Below are 21359 nucleotides of genomic sequence, written 5' to 3'. Positions count from 1 at the left end.
CTTTTTTTTGAGTGCTCTTATGTATGCGATTAACCGTTTATTAATTACAAAGCTAACTTAGAATTTTCCCCACTTTATTCTAATTGTTAAGTGGGATTTTCTTTGTGTTTTTATTATACTCTCTAAGTAATTCAAAGTGAATTATAACCACAATTGCACTTGTTGACGTCTGTTGCTGTTGTTTATTTATAGTTTAATTATTTGCTTGTTCGACTCTATTTAGACAAGTGTTCTCCCATTTATAATGAGGTTTTATGAGGTTAATGCGAACATTTAGTTCGCTGATTGCTGAAGTACTTTGTGTTTTTTTCGGTTCGGCGAGTGAACGTTCTGTTTATGATATTTATGCAGATGTGGAAGAGTCTGTAATATTTCAAGCGTTTTTAAATTTCTAATTTCTACTGACAAAACAATAAAGTTTTGATAAATAAATTCACTTGAAAAAGTCGGCGCTATTCGATCTGCTTTTGGAAGTTTCAAAACATTTCTCATTGGGTATTATCAGGGGAATTTCAGTAAATTTATAACCGAATACCATTTTGTTTTTCTCGTTTTGAAGCCAAAACTGATTAAAGTCTTTTGTGTTTTATCAATATTTTCTTTATTTATTTAAAACATGTGTTTTCCAAAGTGTGATGTGTTCCTTCTGTTCTATATCTTAAACAAATTGCCACCAACTGACATCCTCTGATAGCTCAATATTTACTTGTTTACAATTCTCAAGCGACAAGCAAATAGACATTTCAACCATCATATTTGAGACCTTAAATGTTGTTTTAACCTTTGCCACTTATGGTTTGAACCTAAGCCGATTTACCTTGCAACTTAGACCTAAAAAAACATTGTAGACTGACCGGTAGAGACAACCCTCATGACTAATCGCATCAGAAATGTGACCACATATACTGGAAAATATTAATCATCAAGAGAAAAACTAGCGGAGAAGGAACAGACATGAAAAACGAGAAAAGATTGAAGATAGCTCGTAGAGAATTACAATTGCGGTTAGTAATCACGATGGATGCGATGAAATTCCTGCACATAAAAGCGCTTCTACATGCAGACGAGGCATTGGCATTGATTGAAGAACCACTCATCCCATACACACACTCAATCCCGGCGATATTTGCATAAGTTGTTGAACTTTAGATAAACGTTCATGCCAGTCGGGTGTCGAGTGTCAAACTATCGTAGAGGTTCAATGGGTGAAAAGTGCCACAAAGCGAGAGTTTTAATTTGGCCCCGCCTCGAGGCTCTTTCTCTCAAGTGGACGAGCCATTCAATGGAGTTATTGCTTCGGATAGATCCATTTTGATTTGCATAAAATGCCGCTGGGTCTGCGGGTTGTTCAAACTACCACAACTTTTCCCACCTGCAAAACTTTGACTCAAATTGCTTCGACCTGCGGCATGGGGGTCCACAACTCAATCCCTTAAAAGCGCCTCCCAACAAAAAATACACGTAAATATCAACAAGAATTTGTGCATTTCAACTGTGAACGTGACATTCATGAAAAATTTTCGAATGAACACAAATTTCTAGCGAAATATGAATAAAATTGATAAATGAAAGAGCCATTTGTGTGAGTCAGTTGTAGACATTTTTCGTTATATATTCCTTAATGTTTTTGTTTTATTTTTGCTTTTGATAGGAAATAAGAGATATTTTGAGCTTAGACAATTTCTTTGACACGTACATTTACTTTTGAGCTGCTTTTGATATATATTAACAACAAAATGTAATTAGCAAAATGTAAATCTAAACTCATAAATAATAAAATTTTGCTTACTCAAAATATAGTTACATTTAATCTTACATTTTCTGAAAGCAACATTTTTAGTTTATTTAAAAATGAATCCAATATTGTACGACTCTTATTTGTTTTTGTAATTCTGGGAAATTTTAGGCAGAGACCTTGGTGACCTTAACATATTTCTAAAGCGTCTCTTGTAACCTTTTCTGGGGTCGTCGCCAGTGTATTTATTTCTCGGCTTTAATCAGCCACATTCCTCTCGTGATTTCTTGTTTTTACATTTCTGTCAACATTTTCGAGATGCTGGTGTCATCCACAGCCCAGTCCCCACCCAGGCAACACCCATCTGCTGATAAACAGCGAAGCAACGATGAAAGCGGAACACAAACTCAAACGACATTATCATAATTGCTTATGCTTCATTACATATTTGCCGGCGAGTACATGGCGGTCATACAGATAGGCTTAAAGCAAAAGTGCTCCGTTCTCTTCTAGCAAACAGAAAACCTAACCAAACACGGTAGTCGAACCTGCTTTTGTCGACTCAGCTCATCCAAAAAAAAAAAATAAATAAAAACAAAAAAAAAATAGAAACACATAATCATTGAATAAACAAGCTGATAATACAAAAGCCACATAAATAAGCGCAAATATTTGAGACAGGCAACGAGAGCAGACATTCATGTGCCCACACATAAGTGCAGATAAAGATAGAGATCGCCAAAAGGCAACTCGAAAGAAACCAATAAACGGGGCAAACTTTGGCACAGAACAAAAATTCTTTCTCATGTCAATGTTATCAACTGAAAAACAGGAAAATAAAGCGTAATTAAAGTCAGAGAATTAATGTTGACGTTTGATCACCTTTTTTGTGCAGTAAATTTTGGAGCTAATCGAAAACTTGTACGTATGAAATATTCTCTTAAATTGAAATCTGCTCCCACTTTCTACAAAAGCCTTAAGCTAGTTGGTAAAATGGTTTAATATAGATTATTTGTTTTTTCCTGTGTAAGAATCTAAATTGGAAACCATATCAGTGTCTTACTTAAACTCCGATTTCGAGTCGGATGCAGGCGAGGACTTATAAGACTTTAGTAGCCGTTTAAGTCGGTCGGACTAACGGTTACAGCCCGCCCCAAAAAAGGGCATGGTCTCCGCGGACATGGAGCAGCAGCCCATCCGCATCTAAAGATCATCGCCATGTGTGTCCACTTTTTTTTCCCCCTCAACTGTTATATTTTTTTCTCTTTCTGGCCCCGTGACTTGGCGATTTTATTTTCGCTCCATTTGTGGCCATAAATATTCAGTCAAGTGTCATCGTTGTGGCATGTCTAGTGGAGTTTGAAATGAAATAGATGCAGGCAACTCTGGTGGATAGTAACAAAAAATAAAAAAAAACGCCAAGCATATGAGAAGGCTTAAAACGAGTTAAGTCACTTCTGTGGTCGCGACCAAGTGGCCTCCTCCAACTGCTCCGCCTCCGGGTCTCCGGTTCTCCGGTTCTCTGGTGCTCCAAGCCCCAATCCCGCGAATTTCCCGCTCCCCCCTTCAACTTTCAACTGCCTGCCAATTGTGGCAGCGGTAAAGATTTCGTTCGCTGTTGTGTGTGACCGCAGCTGAGACCCGCAGGAGATGTACACAAAGAATAACACATTCCTAAAGAATACAATTTTTGATAAAAGTTTTGACCAACTGTATAATACTGCAAGGTTTTAAATTACTCTAAGAAGTTCTACGCGCACTTTGTTTTTTTTTTTAATAACATTTACTATATTAATAGGGTTTTCAAGTAATTGGTGATGAAAATTGTCTTTATTGTCTATGAAATGCGTTCTCCATGTTTAATACTAATTTATGTTGAATATAAATATAGGTTTTTGTGTAATTCTCTTAAAATGTTGCATAAATTTGTGTCATTTTTATTTTCTGTGCATCAACAAAAAAAAGAAAAAAGTTGCGGTGGAGAACCAAACAATGTGGCCAACACAGATGGGTCAGACCTAAAGGGGGGGCTGGTTGGGAAAAAAAAGATTGGCTGTGGTCGCTGTAGCGGGTGTTAGGGCAAAGTTATGGCGTTGGCAAAAGCATTCCAAGAGAGCTTAGCAAAAACGAGAGACTCGTGCAGCGTGGGAGGTTCGATGAAGTTATCTTCGCTGGAGATGAATAAATTTCGCCAAGTGTTGGCATAACCTGTGGACAGCCAAAGGATGTAGATTATCGTCGATAAACACGAGGGATTGTTGAGCACTGATGTCATGGGAAGATAAATTTAGATTTGAGTGGGAGAGTTGAGACTTAAGCGAGGTTGGAAAATTCAAATTAAAGCTTGAAATAATTATTTCTTTTAAAAAACTTTTATTTAACAGAAATGAGAATTTTAGTGTTATTTCACTTATGAAAATTTACAAGAGAAATCGTTCTCTTATTGAGACCAATCAACTTTGTCTTCAAGGCAACTCCTTCAACAGCCCTCGTTGTTAAGCAGAAGCACTCACGGAAGTGCAATGCATGTAAAAGTCATGAATATGATGAAGTATTCAAAGCAGATACAAAAACACTCTTACGCACACATGCTTCTTAACTCCTTGGCACAGGAAGCTGCCAGGATTAACTGGCCACTTGAACACGATTAAGAGCGAAAGGGACAGAGAATCGGAAATATATAGTATGAAGGACGATAGCTAAAAGTGAGTTATTGAGATGCTGGAAAGCTTATTCAGATTACTAATCATTGAGCACTTATCGAGCAATGAACATCAGTCTCGCACAGATAGATAGAATTATAGCTCAGCCTCTACCCACTTCTGGCTTGCAATCTACCCCTCTCTTTCTGGCAGTCTACTCCGTTCTTTACCCCTCTCTTTCTACCACTCTACCCTTCTCTCTCTATCTCTATCAGCTCAATCACTCGCACGTGCTTGCGGGTTAAAGCGGTTGTTCACGCTCAATTTGCATACATTTCATTTAGACGGTGAACGTTGCTCTCCATCCATCTTTTTCTACCGCTCTATGCCTCTCTCTTTCCCTAAATTATTGCCTGAATTATATATTTGTTTCTTTTCGGTTTGCTGGATTGCTCAAAGTGCACGGCCAGGTCACGTTTTTGATATTTCATTCAATCAAAACAAATTGCTCTGGCCCGAGCCCTGGTCCACCGCTCTTAAATAAATACAAAAATATACCACAACAATCTAAAATAAAAAAAAATCACCCAACCAAACCCAGCGGCAAAATCTTTTTGCGGTTAACTTATTTCAGCGCCCAGGTCGTTAGGCAAACGACCGTAAAAAATGCCCAGATCGTAAAATAGAAATTAGATTAAACATAATAAAAATGCAAGTCCCAAGTCAGTTAGATTCTAGACCAAAAAATTGGACAGGCACGGGAGTGGCCCGAAGGAGTTTAAAAATTGCCAATTCTTGGCCAAGCACTTTACTAATTGACAATTTCCAACTGAAAAGGAAAAACTTTTCGCCGCTCTTTTGTCGTTTCTTTTTGTAATAATCCAAAGTCAGTCATTTCGTCTAAGCCATTAAAAAATTAATTGGCTGCCTTCCCTTCGGGCGGAACACGCCCCATACATCGCACTAATGCCGCTTTTAGCCAAGTTAAATGTTTCCCATCCAGAACAAACGCCCCAGAAGAACAACGCAAACAACGCAGAACAGCAAAAAAGGGCTTGTCGTCGTCGTTGTTAAAAAAAGGGAATAAAATGCTTGAAAAACCTGAGAAAAACTAACTGAAGAAAACGAAACAAGAATATAGAGAGATATTGGCACCTACAAACACCCTGCCAAATAGTAACATTTGAAACTACAAATTTATTATACTGACAAAAATTGACAAATTCACAAAAACAAACTAAAAAATAAATGTGACCTTTAATTAAGCTTAACCTTTTTTTGTTTCAATAAGTATATAACTATCCGGAACAATCCATTTTAAATTGACTCTCTCGTGTTTATATTCCATTCTAATTGGGTAGATAATATCACTTTGATTGAATAATTTATTTAAGAATATTTAAATATAATACAAATTTAATTCTGCCTACATGCCTACTCTCTCAGCTTTTGTCGGCGAACTATGTTATGAATGAAGTCCGGAAATATTTCCTTCCTCATTGCAAACTTCCTGTACAATTTTGGTATACCCTTTTTGCCCTACGTCACTTGAGAAAACGTTTAATCTTGCCACAAACTTCTAATTTTTATTGCTTCGCTTTGTCATTAGCTTTTTGTTTTTATTTTCTCAACAGTTTGTTTGTTTGTTTCGCCAGTTGTTTTGTTCGAGTGGTTCGCCAATTGCTTGGCTGACCTTTTGTAGGAACCCCTCCAATTATGAGGTTTTGGTACGAGTATCTCTCTCACTCAATTTGGCGCAATTTGTGCTTTGTTTTTGCCAAATTCGTTTCATTGTTTATTGTTTACACGTGGGTTGATCAAACTGACGCAAGCATTCGATATTTTTGGCTTACTTAACTTTACAAAATGTATAAAGAGAATATAGAGTATACATTATATATGACGCAGATTGTGAGAGGATAAGATAAGATTCTGTAAATAATTCCCACTTCCGTTGCCGGGCGACCTTCCGGAACCTGAACAATTGATATCAATTAGTGCGGCAAGTGAATCACTCTAGAATTCCTAATTGATAAGTCAAAAGGTTCTGATTAAGCTCAGACATAAGTTATTGGTGGAAGTAGGAAGAAGAGTACAGCTCGAGCATTGCTCTTTATAAAGTTGTCGGGACTGCACGTTTCTCACATCAGTTGAAGGCATTTTTATGCACTTCATTTATGAATGACAAGCCTTCATATTTGTTCTTTTTTGCCCCTTCAGCTGGGAAAAGCGCAAACTGGCAAACTGGGGGAAAGAGTCCAGGACAACCCTTAACCGTTCTGGACCTGCCATTCCATCCAGACAGTGTGCAAAATTTTAATGAGTTGGAAATTTAATACCCAGAGAAGATTGCAATGCGACGCGAGGGGGGCGGGCTTTTGGACTGCGGTAGGTCAGCCCACCGAAGCGCAAACGATTCAATTTGGCTCCCAGCGAACTCTTAAATTTATCATGAATTTAATTGAAATTGAAAAATGGAAAATGGAAAAAAGAGAACCAGTCAGACGAAATCACCTTGAACTTGTCTAGAGAATGTCGTCATTTGATTTGAGTTTCTGTGCCTGGAATATACTCGTATACTAAGCCTCTCAGTTAATTTCGCATCAAAAATTGTTGCTTCCGCTTTTTCTTCGCACAATGCGCAATTTCTCGCAGATAAATCTTTTCAGCTCAGTCGCAGTTTAAATGTATTTATGCCTATTTTTAAAAAATTCGCAAAGCAAATTTTGATTAATATTTGTATATCTTTTCCCTTCTCTTTGCAGTTCCTTCTTCGAGTTCTTCATCGACCGGAAACGTGAGTGTCCAAATAAAAATCATTTGACATGTTGTGCTAACCCAATTTCGCCTTGAAAGCTAAAGTTTTATTGCGTAATTTTATGTGCGACTCATTTTCATTATCGTTGAGATTTCAAGTCACATGATCTTAAATTCCGTTTACGGCTCTAATAATAATTAGCTGGCAACGAGTTGGAAACTCGTTAAAAATCCCCAAATGAGGTAGAGACTCCATCCCGCTCTCACACTATCTCTCTAATAGTCCCATCCCGCTCTGTGGGAGTTCTAATTGTAGTTTAACTCTCAGAAATAAATTACGTTGCTTGAAAGTTTTTGTAGCTCTTTGTTTTGACTTTCTGGCGGTTTTTGCTACTAAACAGTTTTGGTTTCGGCTTCTACCTGACAGTCTGAAAATTCTGAGAATTTTTAAATTGCATATTGAGTAGCACATTTTTTTCAAACCAAGAAAGGGGACAGTCTGATTTACGAGCGGCTTGGTGGCTTGATATGAAAATTGTGCGAAAAAGTTAAAGGAAGTGGTGTTGAAAAGAATATGCAATATGGAATATATATTATAAGTATATAAATTGTTATGAATAAGCCATATAATATATTAAGGCATTAAAAAAATTTATTGACACAGTTTCAAGGCGAAAGGTTCAAAATGTATTTACTATGAATAATTTTATTATTATTAAGGTTGTTAGCGTTTAAACAGCTAATGAATTATTGTTGTTTATATTTTTTAAGCAATAACCTACAAATACTTACAAATAGACCGTGATTTTTGAGATTAACAAAAGCTCATTAAACTGATATTTCCATTTGGTGTCACCTTCATAGCAATTTACTTGCTGTTTGTTCCTACTCAATATTTTTATATTTTGCGCTATTTTCCACTGATTGTCCATGCAATTCTCGATTCTGTCGTAATGCAGGTTTATTACAAAAACTTGCTTTATGCAATCGCATTGGCGTGTCAGTCATAAGTTGCTTATACAACTGAAATATGGAAGATACACTCGATCTCTCTAGTTATCCAACTGTATCCGAGGGATACATCTGTCTATCAATAGCTACACAATTATGAATTGCAAATAACTGTAAGTGAGTTGAGTTGAGTCAAGTTTAAAGTCACGTTGAGTGAACCGATGGAGGAGGTTCTAAGGGGGACTTCTGTCCGGTTCTTTGGAACTTGATCGCGCATCCGAAAGGTACACATGTGACCTCCAGCTAGACGGTGGGAAACAAACAAACTTTGCATTGATAGGGGAATTAAAAATAATTATGATGACGTTATGTTTGTTGTTTCCCAATTTGCATGGTTAAGTGTTTCGTTTTGTTACTATTTTTGTTTATCTAAGTATTTAAGGCTTTGTTGATTTTCCTCTTTCTCTGTACCATGGCATGACATCATCCAGTAAAATTGCAGTAAAGTAAACTTCCTTTTGTTATTCTCTGCCATTTAATTTATTTATTTTACGCTTTACGAGCTTTTTATTTGGCTCATCATTTATTAAACTTTTCGCTTTGGGAATGAGCAAGATTAATTAAGCGTTTAATCTTTGATTTATGGAGCTCCAATGTATTTACTTTTGGGTGGTCGTTTTTAGCCAGCGGCGTTGTAATCATAGAAGGGTTATTATTTAAACGCTGCATATATTCGGAATTTATATTTACTTAAAATTATAAACAAAAGCCAACGATTTAGCAAATGCAAACATTGTATAAATTTGTGTCGGTTTTTTGCAAAAACCAATTTATTCCAGTCAGACAGTCCGAAAATTGAAATATACGACGCGTGTCTGTGCAGAGACCACAGGCATTTAAACAATTTAAACGTTTTTGGGTATGAAGAGGTTTTCTGCAATATGAAAAGGCCATAAAATAGTTATGTTTAGTTTTAAATGTTTTATTAAATTTAAATGTTACACCCTTCGTTTGTGATTTACTTGTGACTAAAATTTAGACCATGTTTTTATATGCTGTATTACTTAAAATTAACCTTATAGTTTCCTGCAAATCGCTTCATACTTCCCATTTTTTTTTATAATTCAAAATGCAGTGCAACATTCATTTTTCATAAACCCACCGACAGGTGCAATCCATACCACAGCATTGCTTTACTTTAGTTAAGTCTGGTTTTTGTTGGACTTTTGTAAAGCTTGCCGCAAAAATGCGTTTAGGCCGCCTCAATGCAATCGGGCTGTGTTTTTTTTTTGCAAAAAAAAAATAAATACAGTTGCGTAGCTGGCTTAGCCCACAAAAACATCGATGAACAGATATCGAAAATTGGGTTAAGCAACCTGTACTGGCCAGGTGTCTCTGTGCCAATGTTGGTGTATCTGTATCTTTATCTGTATCTGTCACCAGATCCACTTCCACTATTTTGTGTTTCGCTTTTTGCTCAATGAAAATGAAAGCAGGCCTCGGTAATCAAGAATACAAGTGGGTCGAAGATTTTCGCCGGCTCGTGAAAGTGAAAAGTGTGGAAAAGCCGACCGAATGCTGATGACCACACTTACTTTTGAGACCCAGTGGCCCCCATCTCATTACGACTAATTTGTTTATTTTGTTTTGCCGTAAGGTTAGGTGTCAACGTGGGAGAATAGCTGACTGTGTCGAGAAAGTCCAGCGTTTGCTTACAGAGAAAGAAAATTTTTTCTTAGATAGTCTATTGCCACTTTGATAACCTTTCAATAATATGAACTATTTATTTTATTTTAAAGTTATACATATATCATTAATTTATTAATCAAAGTTTTTCTCAGCTGTTGTTAATAAACTGCGCACATAAGATTTGTTTACATTTTCTGAATTTTAAATAAGAATACCCGAGAATTATATTATTGATAATATTGTTTGATGAATCATTTATGAAATTAATATTGGTGCGGCTAAACAAAAAATATGTGTGCTTTAAAGTGATATGATTGGTTACAAATTGATAACTAAAGCTGGTGAACCGTTTTCTTCATGTGTCTGGCTGACTTTCCATGTTTGTTTTCCTCCCAACAAGGATCGACCAGCTCATTTGCATGACAAGCTGTCGGAAGCCGTCGTTGAATTCACGCAACATGCCCCAAAACACGATTGGATTATTCGAATTTCGAATGCATATATATTTGCTTCTCTCGGCTGCTTAGGCATCGAGAGACAAATCACTTTTACCTGTTTGCGTCTGTCGTCTGCCACTTGGGTTACATATCATCCGCAGATACTGGGGCTATAAGTGGTGGTCAGCTTGGGCGGTGTCCCTGGTTTTTTTCTGGCTTTCTACCCTAACCAGTTTTTCGGATTTTCTGTACGTGTATTTTATTTTTTCTTTTTTTTTGCAGATTTATTGGTAATAATCATTTAGAGTTTATACAAATTGCATGAACAAGGCGAAAGTCGTCCGCTTGAATGGGGCTTATAGGTATATACCCATATCTATACCTATGATCGCTTCTATGCACATTTCTGAGCAAAGGCGTTGTCCCAACTTTCGTCGAGTAAAACCTTAATTAAAGCCAAGTCTGGCCGCAGCGGCACGATTTTCTTTCGAAATTTATCCACATTGTTCAGACCGGCGACTATCATTATGTTTGGCCTATACCATAATTGTTCAGATAATGGCAGAAATGCGTTGGCTGGTAGTCTTAGGCCCAATTAAAATTACGTGAAATTACAGCACAGAAAGCGAATTTATTTTCACAGAAAGCGCTGAGTCTTTCGTTACTTTTTAAATATAGATAAAATTATTTAATTTCTTAAAGAAAATTAGCTTTAGGCAAGGAAGATACTTTAACAGCAGTTTATAAGAAACTTTGTAAGATAGGTTTCCTGTTCAATAAAAACTTAACAACCGGAGAATATTGACAATAAAAAAGTTGGTCAAAGAAGCCATTCCGACATAATTTAGTTTTTATAGAGAAACAAAGTTTTTGGCTTAATCACCTTTAAAATCTCTTTAAAACAAGATAACAATTTTGACATTAAATAAAAACGGTTTGCAAATATATAAGGCCTGTTTTTTTATTTTTAATTTGAGCAAGCCTTTTGTTAGGCATAGTTTTTGGTTAACAAAAAATCGTCTCTTTTTTGGCCAAATTTAAAGTGTAATAAACGACAGTTGTCATGGCGACGCATAAATCTTCCCTGTGGTTTGGGGAGGAAAATGGGAAGGCCTTCAAACTGTATTCGCATTTGCTCTACTTACATGCATAGATTGGGAGTTGATGTGGCCAAATAAATTTCGGTGTTCCATATTCAGGGCATGTCACGTGATTTGATGAAAGTCAAACTCAATTTTAGTGCTTTACTCACGAAATATTTATTTCCCCTTCACATATATCATGGAGAACATCAATAAAATTGAGGCTTGGCTGGTTTTTGGCGTTGGCAAGTAAATTGAAACCTTTTTTGTTATCCCCAAATGTTCTTTTCTTATCATCGATTTACTTGATTGGAATGCGGTTTGATTGGTTTCTTCTTCCCCTGATAAATCTCAAACAAGAGTTTTTAATTATTTGAGAGAGCGCTGGCCAAAAAGGAAAGGAATGTTTCCTGCAATTTTTGAGTTATGCGATGGCTCCCCTTAAAAAAACGGAAACTTGTTTTAGGCCTTGCAAACAGGAAACACGCGTCGTCTGAATTCAGGTTTTCTTGGATGATAATGATTTTTTGGCGCGGCAGGTGAACGAGAACTTGTTCTCCTGTTCACACAACCCCGCTAAAAGGAAAGTACAACTTTTATCGAAAATAAAAATGATTTTTACATATGCAAAATTAATGTTAATTCGGCATTTGCAAAACAAACATTCAGCGACCTTAGCAAAATGTGATTTCGCACTAGAAATTCGACTCACGTTTCGTGGCTTTGGGGGCCCTTGAACGCAAGTCCATATAATGTCTATATAATCCCCATTCCCAAAACGAAAACAAGTGCGAGCATGACATTTAAAATTTGACCAACACTTTTCAATTGTTCCCATGAATTGCATGCTAATTAGGCATTGGCGGAATGATTGATGGATGGCTGTTCGGATTGACATGGGGGGCTTAAGCGACTTACAAACATTTGGCCAACTTGCAATACGGTTAAGTTCACACCCACCCAGACAATTGGTCTTGGAGGTGTTTTTCCGATGGTCGGCAAAATGTTTTCGGCATTCGGCAGTTTTTGAGTTTCGCTTTCAACCATTTGAAGGTCTAGCTGAAGAAGCAGAAAAATTTAAGTTAATTGTACTTGGATAGGCCATTGTGTGACTTGCATTGTCTGGTTTTAAAGCACTTTTTATATTGTGTTATAATTTTTTATGTTAGTTTTATTGTCGGTGACAGGGGAGGCCACACAATGAGAGCTTCTTTAAATTTTATGAGGGCGGGCAAAAGAAAGTTATTTTTGTACAAAGTCAAAGGCGTAGCCTTGAGTGTGATTAACAGGGATTTTCTTCAGTTAAATATAGAATTTAATTAAATTTATGAAAGCAATTTCAAAGCTTTTAAGCTAAGAAGCAATATATTTTTGCTGCTGTAATAATTATTTTGCAAAGACATGACTTGAACCCTTTCCAAAATCTGAGTACAATTTTACCCCCAAACGTGGGAGTAGCTAATTGTTTGTGGTTTCTTTTACAAAATTTAAATAAACCCAAAGGCATAGCGTGAATAATTGAACAGAGACAACAAATCAAAGAAAGAGTCAGCTGGCGAAAAAATAGGTGTCCAAGTCCATAAAACATAATGTTTGGACTTGACTTTCACTCTTCTCCGAGCATTGATCTTTCTCTCTCCATCTCCATCTCCAAAATCGGTGGTGGTAAAACTCAGAAGGTAAAACCGCAAAGATCAGAGTGACCGCTGCCAATGGAATTTCACTTTTGTTTTCGATACACACAAGAAATTTGATTTTGATGACTTTGATTAACATAGATTTCGTTTGACTTTAATTTGGTCTTTAATTGGACATCGTACAGCAACACGTCCAGCAATTTAGCCAGTTCATCAATCAGTCAATCAATCGCTCACAATCGTCGTCATCATTGTCAAACAAAATTGTTTTCCGTTTCGTGTTGTTTTTATGAGTTTTTTGAATCCTCGTCAGTGGCAATTAGTGGCAAGTTGTAACCAGTTTTGAGTGCAGATGGCAAAAAGTGGGAGTAAATGCTGTTGCATGCAACATCCATCCAAGCAGACACTTTTCGGCTTCCGAACTTTTTTGGCCAAAAACTTCTTTCGCTCATCTTGCAAACTCCCCGCAGACAAGGCGATGTTAATTTTACATATTGCAACATTTGACGTTGACTTGCCTTTGGATTGTCTCTCGTCTTGGCTCACAAACTCATTACAATAGCTATGGCTGCACAAATGTGAACAGTCAGCTCCCAGACGAACTCCGCTCCCCTTTACTCGCTCCACCCCCTCATTGTAATGGCAAAACTTGGTTGTTGTTTTCAGAGGTGGCACAAGATATCATTTATTTTTACCCAGTGAGTGAAGGTACCATAAATATATTTGGGTTAAAGCTGTTTTTTTGTGAACAAAACACTTGTCAGAGTGGGTCTTTTGGATGGGATAAACAGTTGCCACAAGAGACAGCCAACGCCTTTCTTATTTATTTAACATTAGTCATATAAACAAACATATATTTTTATTATAGGCAACTAGGTGGCATTTTCTTAATACAAAATTGGTTTTGTATTTATTTTTTTAAACCCATTTCAATTTAATTCTTATTGTTTGCCATAAGTATTTATCGTCAACAAAATATTTAATTACAAACTTAAAATTTGTTTTGTACAGGGGATCTTTTTTAAGGTTTGTTGACCAAATAAAATATTTTGCATATCAGTAACTATTACACTATTTTAGTAATACTTCACTACTTAAAATAAAGTGTATTTGTATTTGTATAAAACTTGATATTAAAAGTTATTTTAAACTAGGAAAGCGAAAAAAATAATTTCAGGACCTGAAAATGTACTTGTACCCAATTACTTTTCATCACTGACTCCTTTCGTTTCGCAGTTTGTTGCATTCAGCGCGTTGACAACAAATGGCACTAAATTTTTGCCATTGCATAATAAACTCTAGACGCTGCCGCTGATGATGCTGCCAAGCCAGTGAAGACGAAGGGTTCACTGTAGCTTGTGGGGAGCTTCACTGTAGTTCAGCCGAGTTGGGCAACTATAGAGACAATAACTTTTCTTATGATGCCATTTTTCACGTGGAAAACTTGAGCCGTCTGCTGTGAGAAATTACGGTGGATGGGGTGAGGGAAAAGTCAGGATAAGTGGAAATAAGGGGAGATAAATTGTTAGGGGAGCAGGGGGAATATTGTGGGATAAATCTCAAAGCGCTTCCTTGTTGGATTGCTTTATTGATTTGGATGAACGGATTTGGCCATGGATAAATGGGATTTTACAATCGATTTTATCGTGTTTAACTGTCATGAAGGGATTCTACTTTGGATCCTATCGCTTATTTGTATTTGTTTAATATAAACAGTACTTCTATATGTTAACCTCACTTCGCCATCAATTTAAAATACTAAATCGTATCCTTTTATAATTGGTTTACTCACTGCTTTACTTCAAGCAAATGAGCACCATCATATATCGTTCCATGGCTGCCTCCATTTATCTACCGATTAAGTAAGCCATTCCCCCAGCTTTAAGTTGGAAAACTTCTATAATAAACTTGGCTGACAAATATATTTAACACAACTTCCAAGTTTTCACTTGTGACCACAGAAACTACAATCACAGCACCAACCCCTCCACCGATCCAATATACATCACTGCACTTGAACACAAGCCAAGTTAAAGTTTTTGGTGGAGGTACAAGTAAATTCCGCAAGAATGTCGGGGAGCGTATCACCAAGTTAACATTGTGCTTGGCTTGTAAATGGGCCGAAACGGAACTTGTCGTATATTAACCAAACTAACGATGTACGTATCCATTTCCACAGCTTCCTAGAAAAGTACAGTCAAACTTCTGTGCTTGGATAGTCAAACATCTTTGTAAAAAGAGCTTCAAATGTAAAGTATTGCTGCTATTATTATAAGAATACATATATCAGAAGAAACTTGATTAATGCTTAGCAGAGTTCTTAATTAATAATGATAGAAAAATATTTTGCAAACATTTTAGTCAGATGCATACCAGGTTTTATCCTTAATAGAGGTAACATATTTATTATGGAACATCGAAATTCAGCTGTATTTGAATCTTTTCCTGCATGTCCGGAACTGTGGTTGTGTAAGAATCGGAATAAGATAGAAGCTGTTGTATGTGGGAGTGTACTTCAAGTTAACCTCTAATTGCCATTGCCCCAAGTGCACCGAGCGGCAATATGCTGCTCTTTTTTTGTGCCCCCCTCTTGGGCAAAGCAACCGACCGCACTGTGTCCCCTTTCCACAGGCTAATCAAATGTTACATGCAATGTTGGAGCAGTTTTTATTGTACTTTGCCGCCGGGCAGCAACAGTAACAGCGGCTCCCTACAATAACCCATCAGACCCTTCAAACGTCCCCGTCACATACTTATACCTTTCTATGTATAGAGGGAGAATAGAACCTGAGGTTGTCATTTGGCCGCCTTTGTTGGGGGCAGTGTGTGAACTTGTGTGTGTGTGTGTGTGTGCTGGAGGATTGGGGCTCGTGTGTGTGTTTTAACCCCATTGATCTGATGATGACTAGCCCAAAGGCAATCCTGGCCCGCCAGCGAGATTCTAACAATTTGTTATGCTAACAAGGCTAAGGGTATATGTATGATAGGTATGTTCAGGAAACGATTTAACAAGCAAAAAAAAAATATATAATAGCAATTTAATTTATCACATGTATTTACATTAAACAAAAATGTTAAAAGATTTTCCCTAAAATAGAACAAGTTTAAATTTGCGGCTTAATGCTGCTAGTGCTTTTAAATAAGTTTTTTATCTTATTGATTAATTATCTAATTTATGTCCCCCCTTATAAAATAAATATTTTTGGCTTACAGTAAATCTACCTTTTAATAAAGTGTGTGTTACTTTGCTTTATTTTTCCGGTAATATTACTTAAACAACCTTCCTTTAAATTAGGGTATCTCAACTTCATTTTCCGTAAATAAATTGCTGCCCCATTGTGTTTTTGTATCCCTCGCATGCATATACACGTAAACCTTAACTTTATTTACGTGCTTGATTAGAAGTAGGAAGCTAGACCAGCCCGTGAGGGTCTTTTCTGTTTTGTGTTGTTTAGCGACGCTATCAATCTGATGTCCCCACATATGCCCCAGTGCCCCAACCCCTGCCACGCCCCTCGATTGGCCCCTGAAATACGCCGCCCTAAACCCGTGTTAATACCCTTTGGCGTCACTGTTATGAGTCGAGTTGAGTGAATGGAGGTGGGCCGGTTCTCCTTATCATTGTGCAAGCGAAAACTTAATTGAACGGCATTTGACATAGTTTAAGGCGATAGAACCATAAACATGGTTACCCCTCGAGCGTCTTTTCCCTTTCGGATTAGATGGAAAATTGACTTTGTTGTACGGAAAATTAGTTTCACATGTGAATTGCGCATCATTTGGCGACGACGTTACATTCCGTGTGACATCGAAACCCAGAAAAAAAGCCCTGGGCATAAAGCTACGCCAGATTATGCTGCATGTCGAGAAGGAGATAGCTCCCATTCCCGTTCCCGATCCCTCTTCCCTTGAACGCGATTCCCCGAATCCCGTTTCCTATCCAAAGCCAAATGTCACGCCAAACCAGCACCAGCAAGAAATGCAACAACTGCAGCAGTTCAAGCTGCTTTCCACTGATTGCGAAAATCATGCCGACAAGAAAAAACTATCCAGATCTTTATGGTCGACTTTGGAATATCTCGTACATCATGCGGATATAGTTTGTAATACTCTTGGCACAAATTCAATATCGAAATCTTAATGTTATAATAGCTTTTGAGTTAGAAGTGCTTCTGAAGAAATACTATTGAAAATTAGTTAAACAAATGTATGTCCTAGCATCCTTTGAATACCCTGTAAAAAAGAGTTGCCAGAATGTGGCATGTGACAGGGCAGAGAAGAGAAGAAGAGCTCCAGCTCCAAACCAACCATCCACGTCCCTCCACTTTTTTTTGCAGCGGCGAAATGCAACCAACTGCAGTGTCCCAAAGCTTTTGCCATTTGGAATCCACAGCAGCGGGGACCAGCATCTCTCATCCAAAGTGAAATTTTGTCAATGCATCTGGATGTGGCTTAAGGGTTAGCCATAGCCATGGAGCAGGAAGAGTCAGGGATTGAGTTATGAGCACCAGCCAGTGAAGTAAATTAGAGGAGGCAAGAAGGAGTTGTGAATGTTTTCAGCCAAGGGATCAGCTGCAGAGCTTGCTGTGGGCAATAGATATATATGTATACTGCAACCGGAATTAGGTAGTCAAAGGTTCATCCGGTTCATGAAAAGCTCAACCCTTTGAAGCAGCCAATTTGATGACTAGCCTGGATTTTATCGGTTTATCTTAAAATTTTAGCTTACGAAGAGTTTATTTAAACAAGAAAGTAAAGAAAGAAAATATATAAGGCTTTCAAAAAATAGGAGATTGCTTCACTGAAAAATACACATTTAAAAGAATTTCACAAAAATATATTAAGGAATAATAAACTTTTAATCTAATATTAGTTAAGACTACTGCTCTGCTCACGCCTTAATATATTTACACACCTATGCATTTGGGTCAAAAGGTGTGCCATTGTTATAATTCACCTTTTCAATAATTTGATTTATATTCGATCATAAATTAAATAACTTTCGTGCGCAACTGTGCAGCAGCATGTTCATTTGGATTACATTTGGCACATTTGCAGTTGATGCACGGCCCTAATGGTAATTAATTAGGCATTTAATTTAATTAGCAGTGCAAAGTGCACACAGGTCACAATATCCGCTAATTTCTGGTTAAATGCAATGGAAATGATTATGGCCGGCAAAGCGCTTTGTTCACCGCTTTGGGGCTTTAAAATGTAAGCCCAAACTTCCATGAATTTGAACACATAATTTACACCTGTGCGGGTGCGTGTTTTGTTGTAAATTCTGGAGCGGGGGAAATTTAGCATTAAAGTGAGTGATATGAATTTCAATTTGCGGAAGGGAAACACATAAATGGCGAATGCTCTTTTTGGCTAATTCCATTACATACATCTCAGTTTCTGTGTGTACTCATTCCAAGTGACAGACTTGGGCAATTTCCGCTCTACGGAAATGTGCACAATTTAATTTTGGCCTGCGGTGAACAGGGGTTCGTTCGTTTTTCCACTGGTTTTTTCTTCTCCAGTGGCATTCAAGAAACATCTTTCGGTCTAGCCATGCAGAAGTTTAGTTAACTCCGCATATCTTCATCTGCGGATCTCTCCGCGGAGTTGATAATTTTCTGCTTGAGTGTGTTGCAGACTTCCCTCAGCTGCTGTTGGTTTTAATTAGAATTAGCAAGTCGCTCGTCGTGCCTACAAAAATGAGTTGTACTCACACATGACTGGCATGCTGTTGGCCCCAAAGTGAGCAAGAAGTTCCCAGCTCCCCCCTTCATTTGGCTTAAGATAATTTTTTTTGTTCACCGTGAAAACATAAATTTAAGTTGCTTTTATTACCACCGAGCACATTCACGCACGTTTTTCGCCTTCATGCCCAAAACTTTGTATATCCGAAATTTTCTTGGAAAATTAACAACACTCGTGGCTTTGATTTATCGCGATAAGCGGATGTTGTTGTTTGCCGCTTCCCATTGTTTGTGGCGCGGATGGTTGGGTGGGTGGGGCTGCACAGATTTCGATTTTGTCAGGCCCCACATATATATGCAGATTGATTTTGGGGCTTTAATTAAGTTATCTAGTTTGGCATTTTGATAAATGCTTTCGGCGCTTCGTTACGCCGGGTAATTGAAAATGAAGGCTAAATGATTTTGGCCATTAGGAAGGTTACGCTTCTGAGCAAGGAGAATGGTTTTTGGGAATACGGAACTAGTTGCTTGATTAAGGAAATGTAAATAATTTATAAGGGAAGGGACTTGCAGATATAAATAACAGAATAATGTTATAAATAAGTTTATAATACGATAGGATGTGTTGCATGTTTATTTTACTTTGTAATATTTATTTGAAATGTGGTGAAACGTATTAATTTCAAAATTTTATACAGCTTCTAGTGCAATAAATTATTACTATTTGATCAATTTTAAATGACTTATTATTTTAAGTAATACAAAATATAACTAGGTCAATTGTTTAAAGTTCCAAAACCAGTACGCATCATCCTGATGTGAGATAATGAAATAATTCAAGTGCCGCCCACTCCGTAAGCTCCGAATTCAACGCGCTATTTAAGCAGACCTGTAAAATGACAGACACATAAATTAATTAAAAGTCGGAAACGGATAAAAATATTGTGTAAAGGAGGCGAAGCAGACCGAAGAAAAGAAAATAAAAGAAAGAGAAAAAGACAGACAAACAAATTACACATGCGACTGGTGGCCGCGACAGTTTGGCTGACAATAATTAAAACAACTGCACACAGCCGCCAATAACAACAACAAACAGCTGCACACGAACACCAGCGGCATCCTCAAACATCCTCTTCTCATCTCTTCAGAATAAATCATGTCGCACATCACGAATGATCTATATATATGTGCAGTTTGAAGGGCGGCAGGCGGATGCATCATGCAACTCCATGTGGCAATTATGTGAGTGCAACGCACACAAATTGAAAAAGTAAACCAACTGAACCCACTGCCGCCCAGCTCAGACCAAACTTGAAGACATATTCCACAGACAGTGCAACTTCTTTAAATAGAGCTTGGAAGTACGCCTCATAACACATTATAAAAATATAAAAAAAATTTTAAAAATCACTATTAGGAAAATATTATGACATCAGTTTCACATCTTTAAATATTTCTATAAATTCACAGAATATAATTTTATACAATCTCGTTTAAAGAAATAGCACTGTTTCAGAAACATTTTCTCGCACAGTTTCCCTGAAATTCCCCTTTTAACATTTTTCTTCAAGCTCGTAATGATTATAATCTTCATACACGACAAATACACACTTGCACCCTTGCCAACTTTAACTGTTAAACAAATATTCATAAAAAAAACCCAGGGAGAGAACAATTAAAGGCCAACATTTATTTAGTTTTATTACTGCTGACCCTCTGAGGTCGTCTGTTACTTTATCTTTTTTGGAGCACAGTTGGTAAAATTCTTAAATGAGGGGGAGAAGTGAAAGATGCCACATATAAACACATGAAATGACCGTCAATTAAACTGTTTTCTTAGCCACGCTGCAAGTGGGAAAGTTTTTAAACGAGAAAACTTCTCATCCAATTAGCGAACATAACTGCTGTGGTAAGGAAAAACAAGATTAAAATTTATGAAAATTAAAGCAAAAGAATTTTAAAATAAATATGAAAGCTCTTACAAAAAATGTTAGGGAAACTCTCTTGGAATTAAAGCCATTATTATTAATATTATTATTCATCAATTATTCAATTCAGGAGTGCAAAAATTAAATTTTTGTTGTAACCGATTATTTTTTAATTTTGATTACACAACTTTAATATTAGAAATTTCTCTTAGCCGTTAAAAACTGTTTAGATGTTGTCAAAGCTAAAATAATGCCCTTATAATTTATGAGAGCTTCTTTGTTATGCAAACAAATTTTTCGTTTTCTTATGCAAATATTCCGCATATTTGTGGGCTTAAATTGAACGAAACAAAACGCTCTAGCTTATATGATATTTGCTAGCCACATAACAAATACTTCCCCTAGTTGAGCCACTTAAATGCATTTAAAGTGATTTTATTTAAGCAGCCAAATGTGTTGCACAACTTTGCCATGGCAAAAACAATAAAAGCCAAACAAAAAGTCATATGTCAATTGGGTAATTAAAGGCGACTGCTGCGATAACCTTTTGTGTCACTCTGTTTGTTGCTTTAGTAACAAATTTATCTTTCACTTTAGCTGCTGTTCAATTGTAATCTGGTTTCGTTTTTAAAGCAAAAGTTCAATAACACAACTCCATAAATGTGCATTTGATTAATTGATTCTACTTTTGTTTTTCTGTCTCCTTGCAGTTAACCCCGAAAACAGATCTTGAAATTATGGTAAGTTAATAACCCTAATTGGGCAACAACTTTACATGAAAATTAGCATTACGCGGTGCATGTCCCATGGGTAA

The 21359-nt window shown here is 36.9% G+C and overlaps 1 protein-coding gene across 4 annotated transcripts in view; it reads left to right on the top strand.

Annotated features, from left to right (window-relative positions):
- The window catches only part of LOC128262215 (uncharacterized), a 50277-nt gene that overhangs the window by 16606 nt on the left and 12312 nt on the right, over positions 1-21359 (top strand). For 2 of the 4 annotated variants that reach the window (XM_052996337.1, XM_052996336.1), the window contains exons 2-3: positions 7143-7174; positions 21256-21285. In XM_052996337.1, the coding sequence (XP_052852297.1) occupies positions 21283-21285 (3 nt within the window). In that variant the 5' untranslated portion in view covers positions 7143-7174; positions 21256-21282. The remainder of the gene's footprint in view (positions 1-7142; positions 7175-21255; positions 21286-21359) is intronic. The other 2 variants (XM_052996338.1, XM_052996339.1) reach the window with 2 other exon arrangements.

This window comes from Drosophila gunungcola, unplaced genomic scaffold (assembly GCF_025200985.1).
Source record: "Drosophila gunungcola strain Sukarami unplaced genomic scaffold, Dgunungcola_SK_2 000001F, whole genome shotgun sequence".
In the NCBI taxonomy this organism is placed as follows: Eukaryota; Metazoa; Arthropoda; class Insecta; order Diptera; family Drosophilidae; genus Drosophila; species Drosophila gunungcola.
Note: the sequence above shows the minus strand (reverse complement) of the source record. Positions and strands in the feature narration are given on the sequence as shown.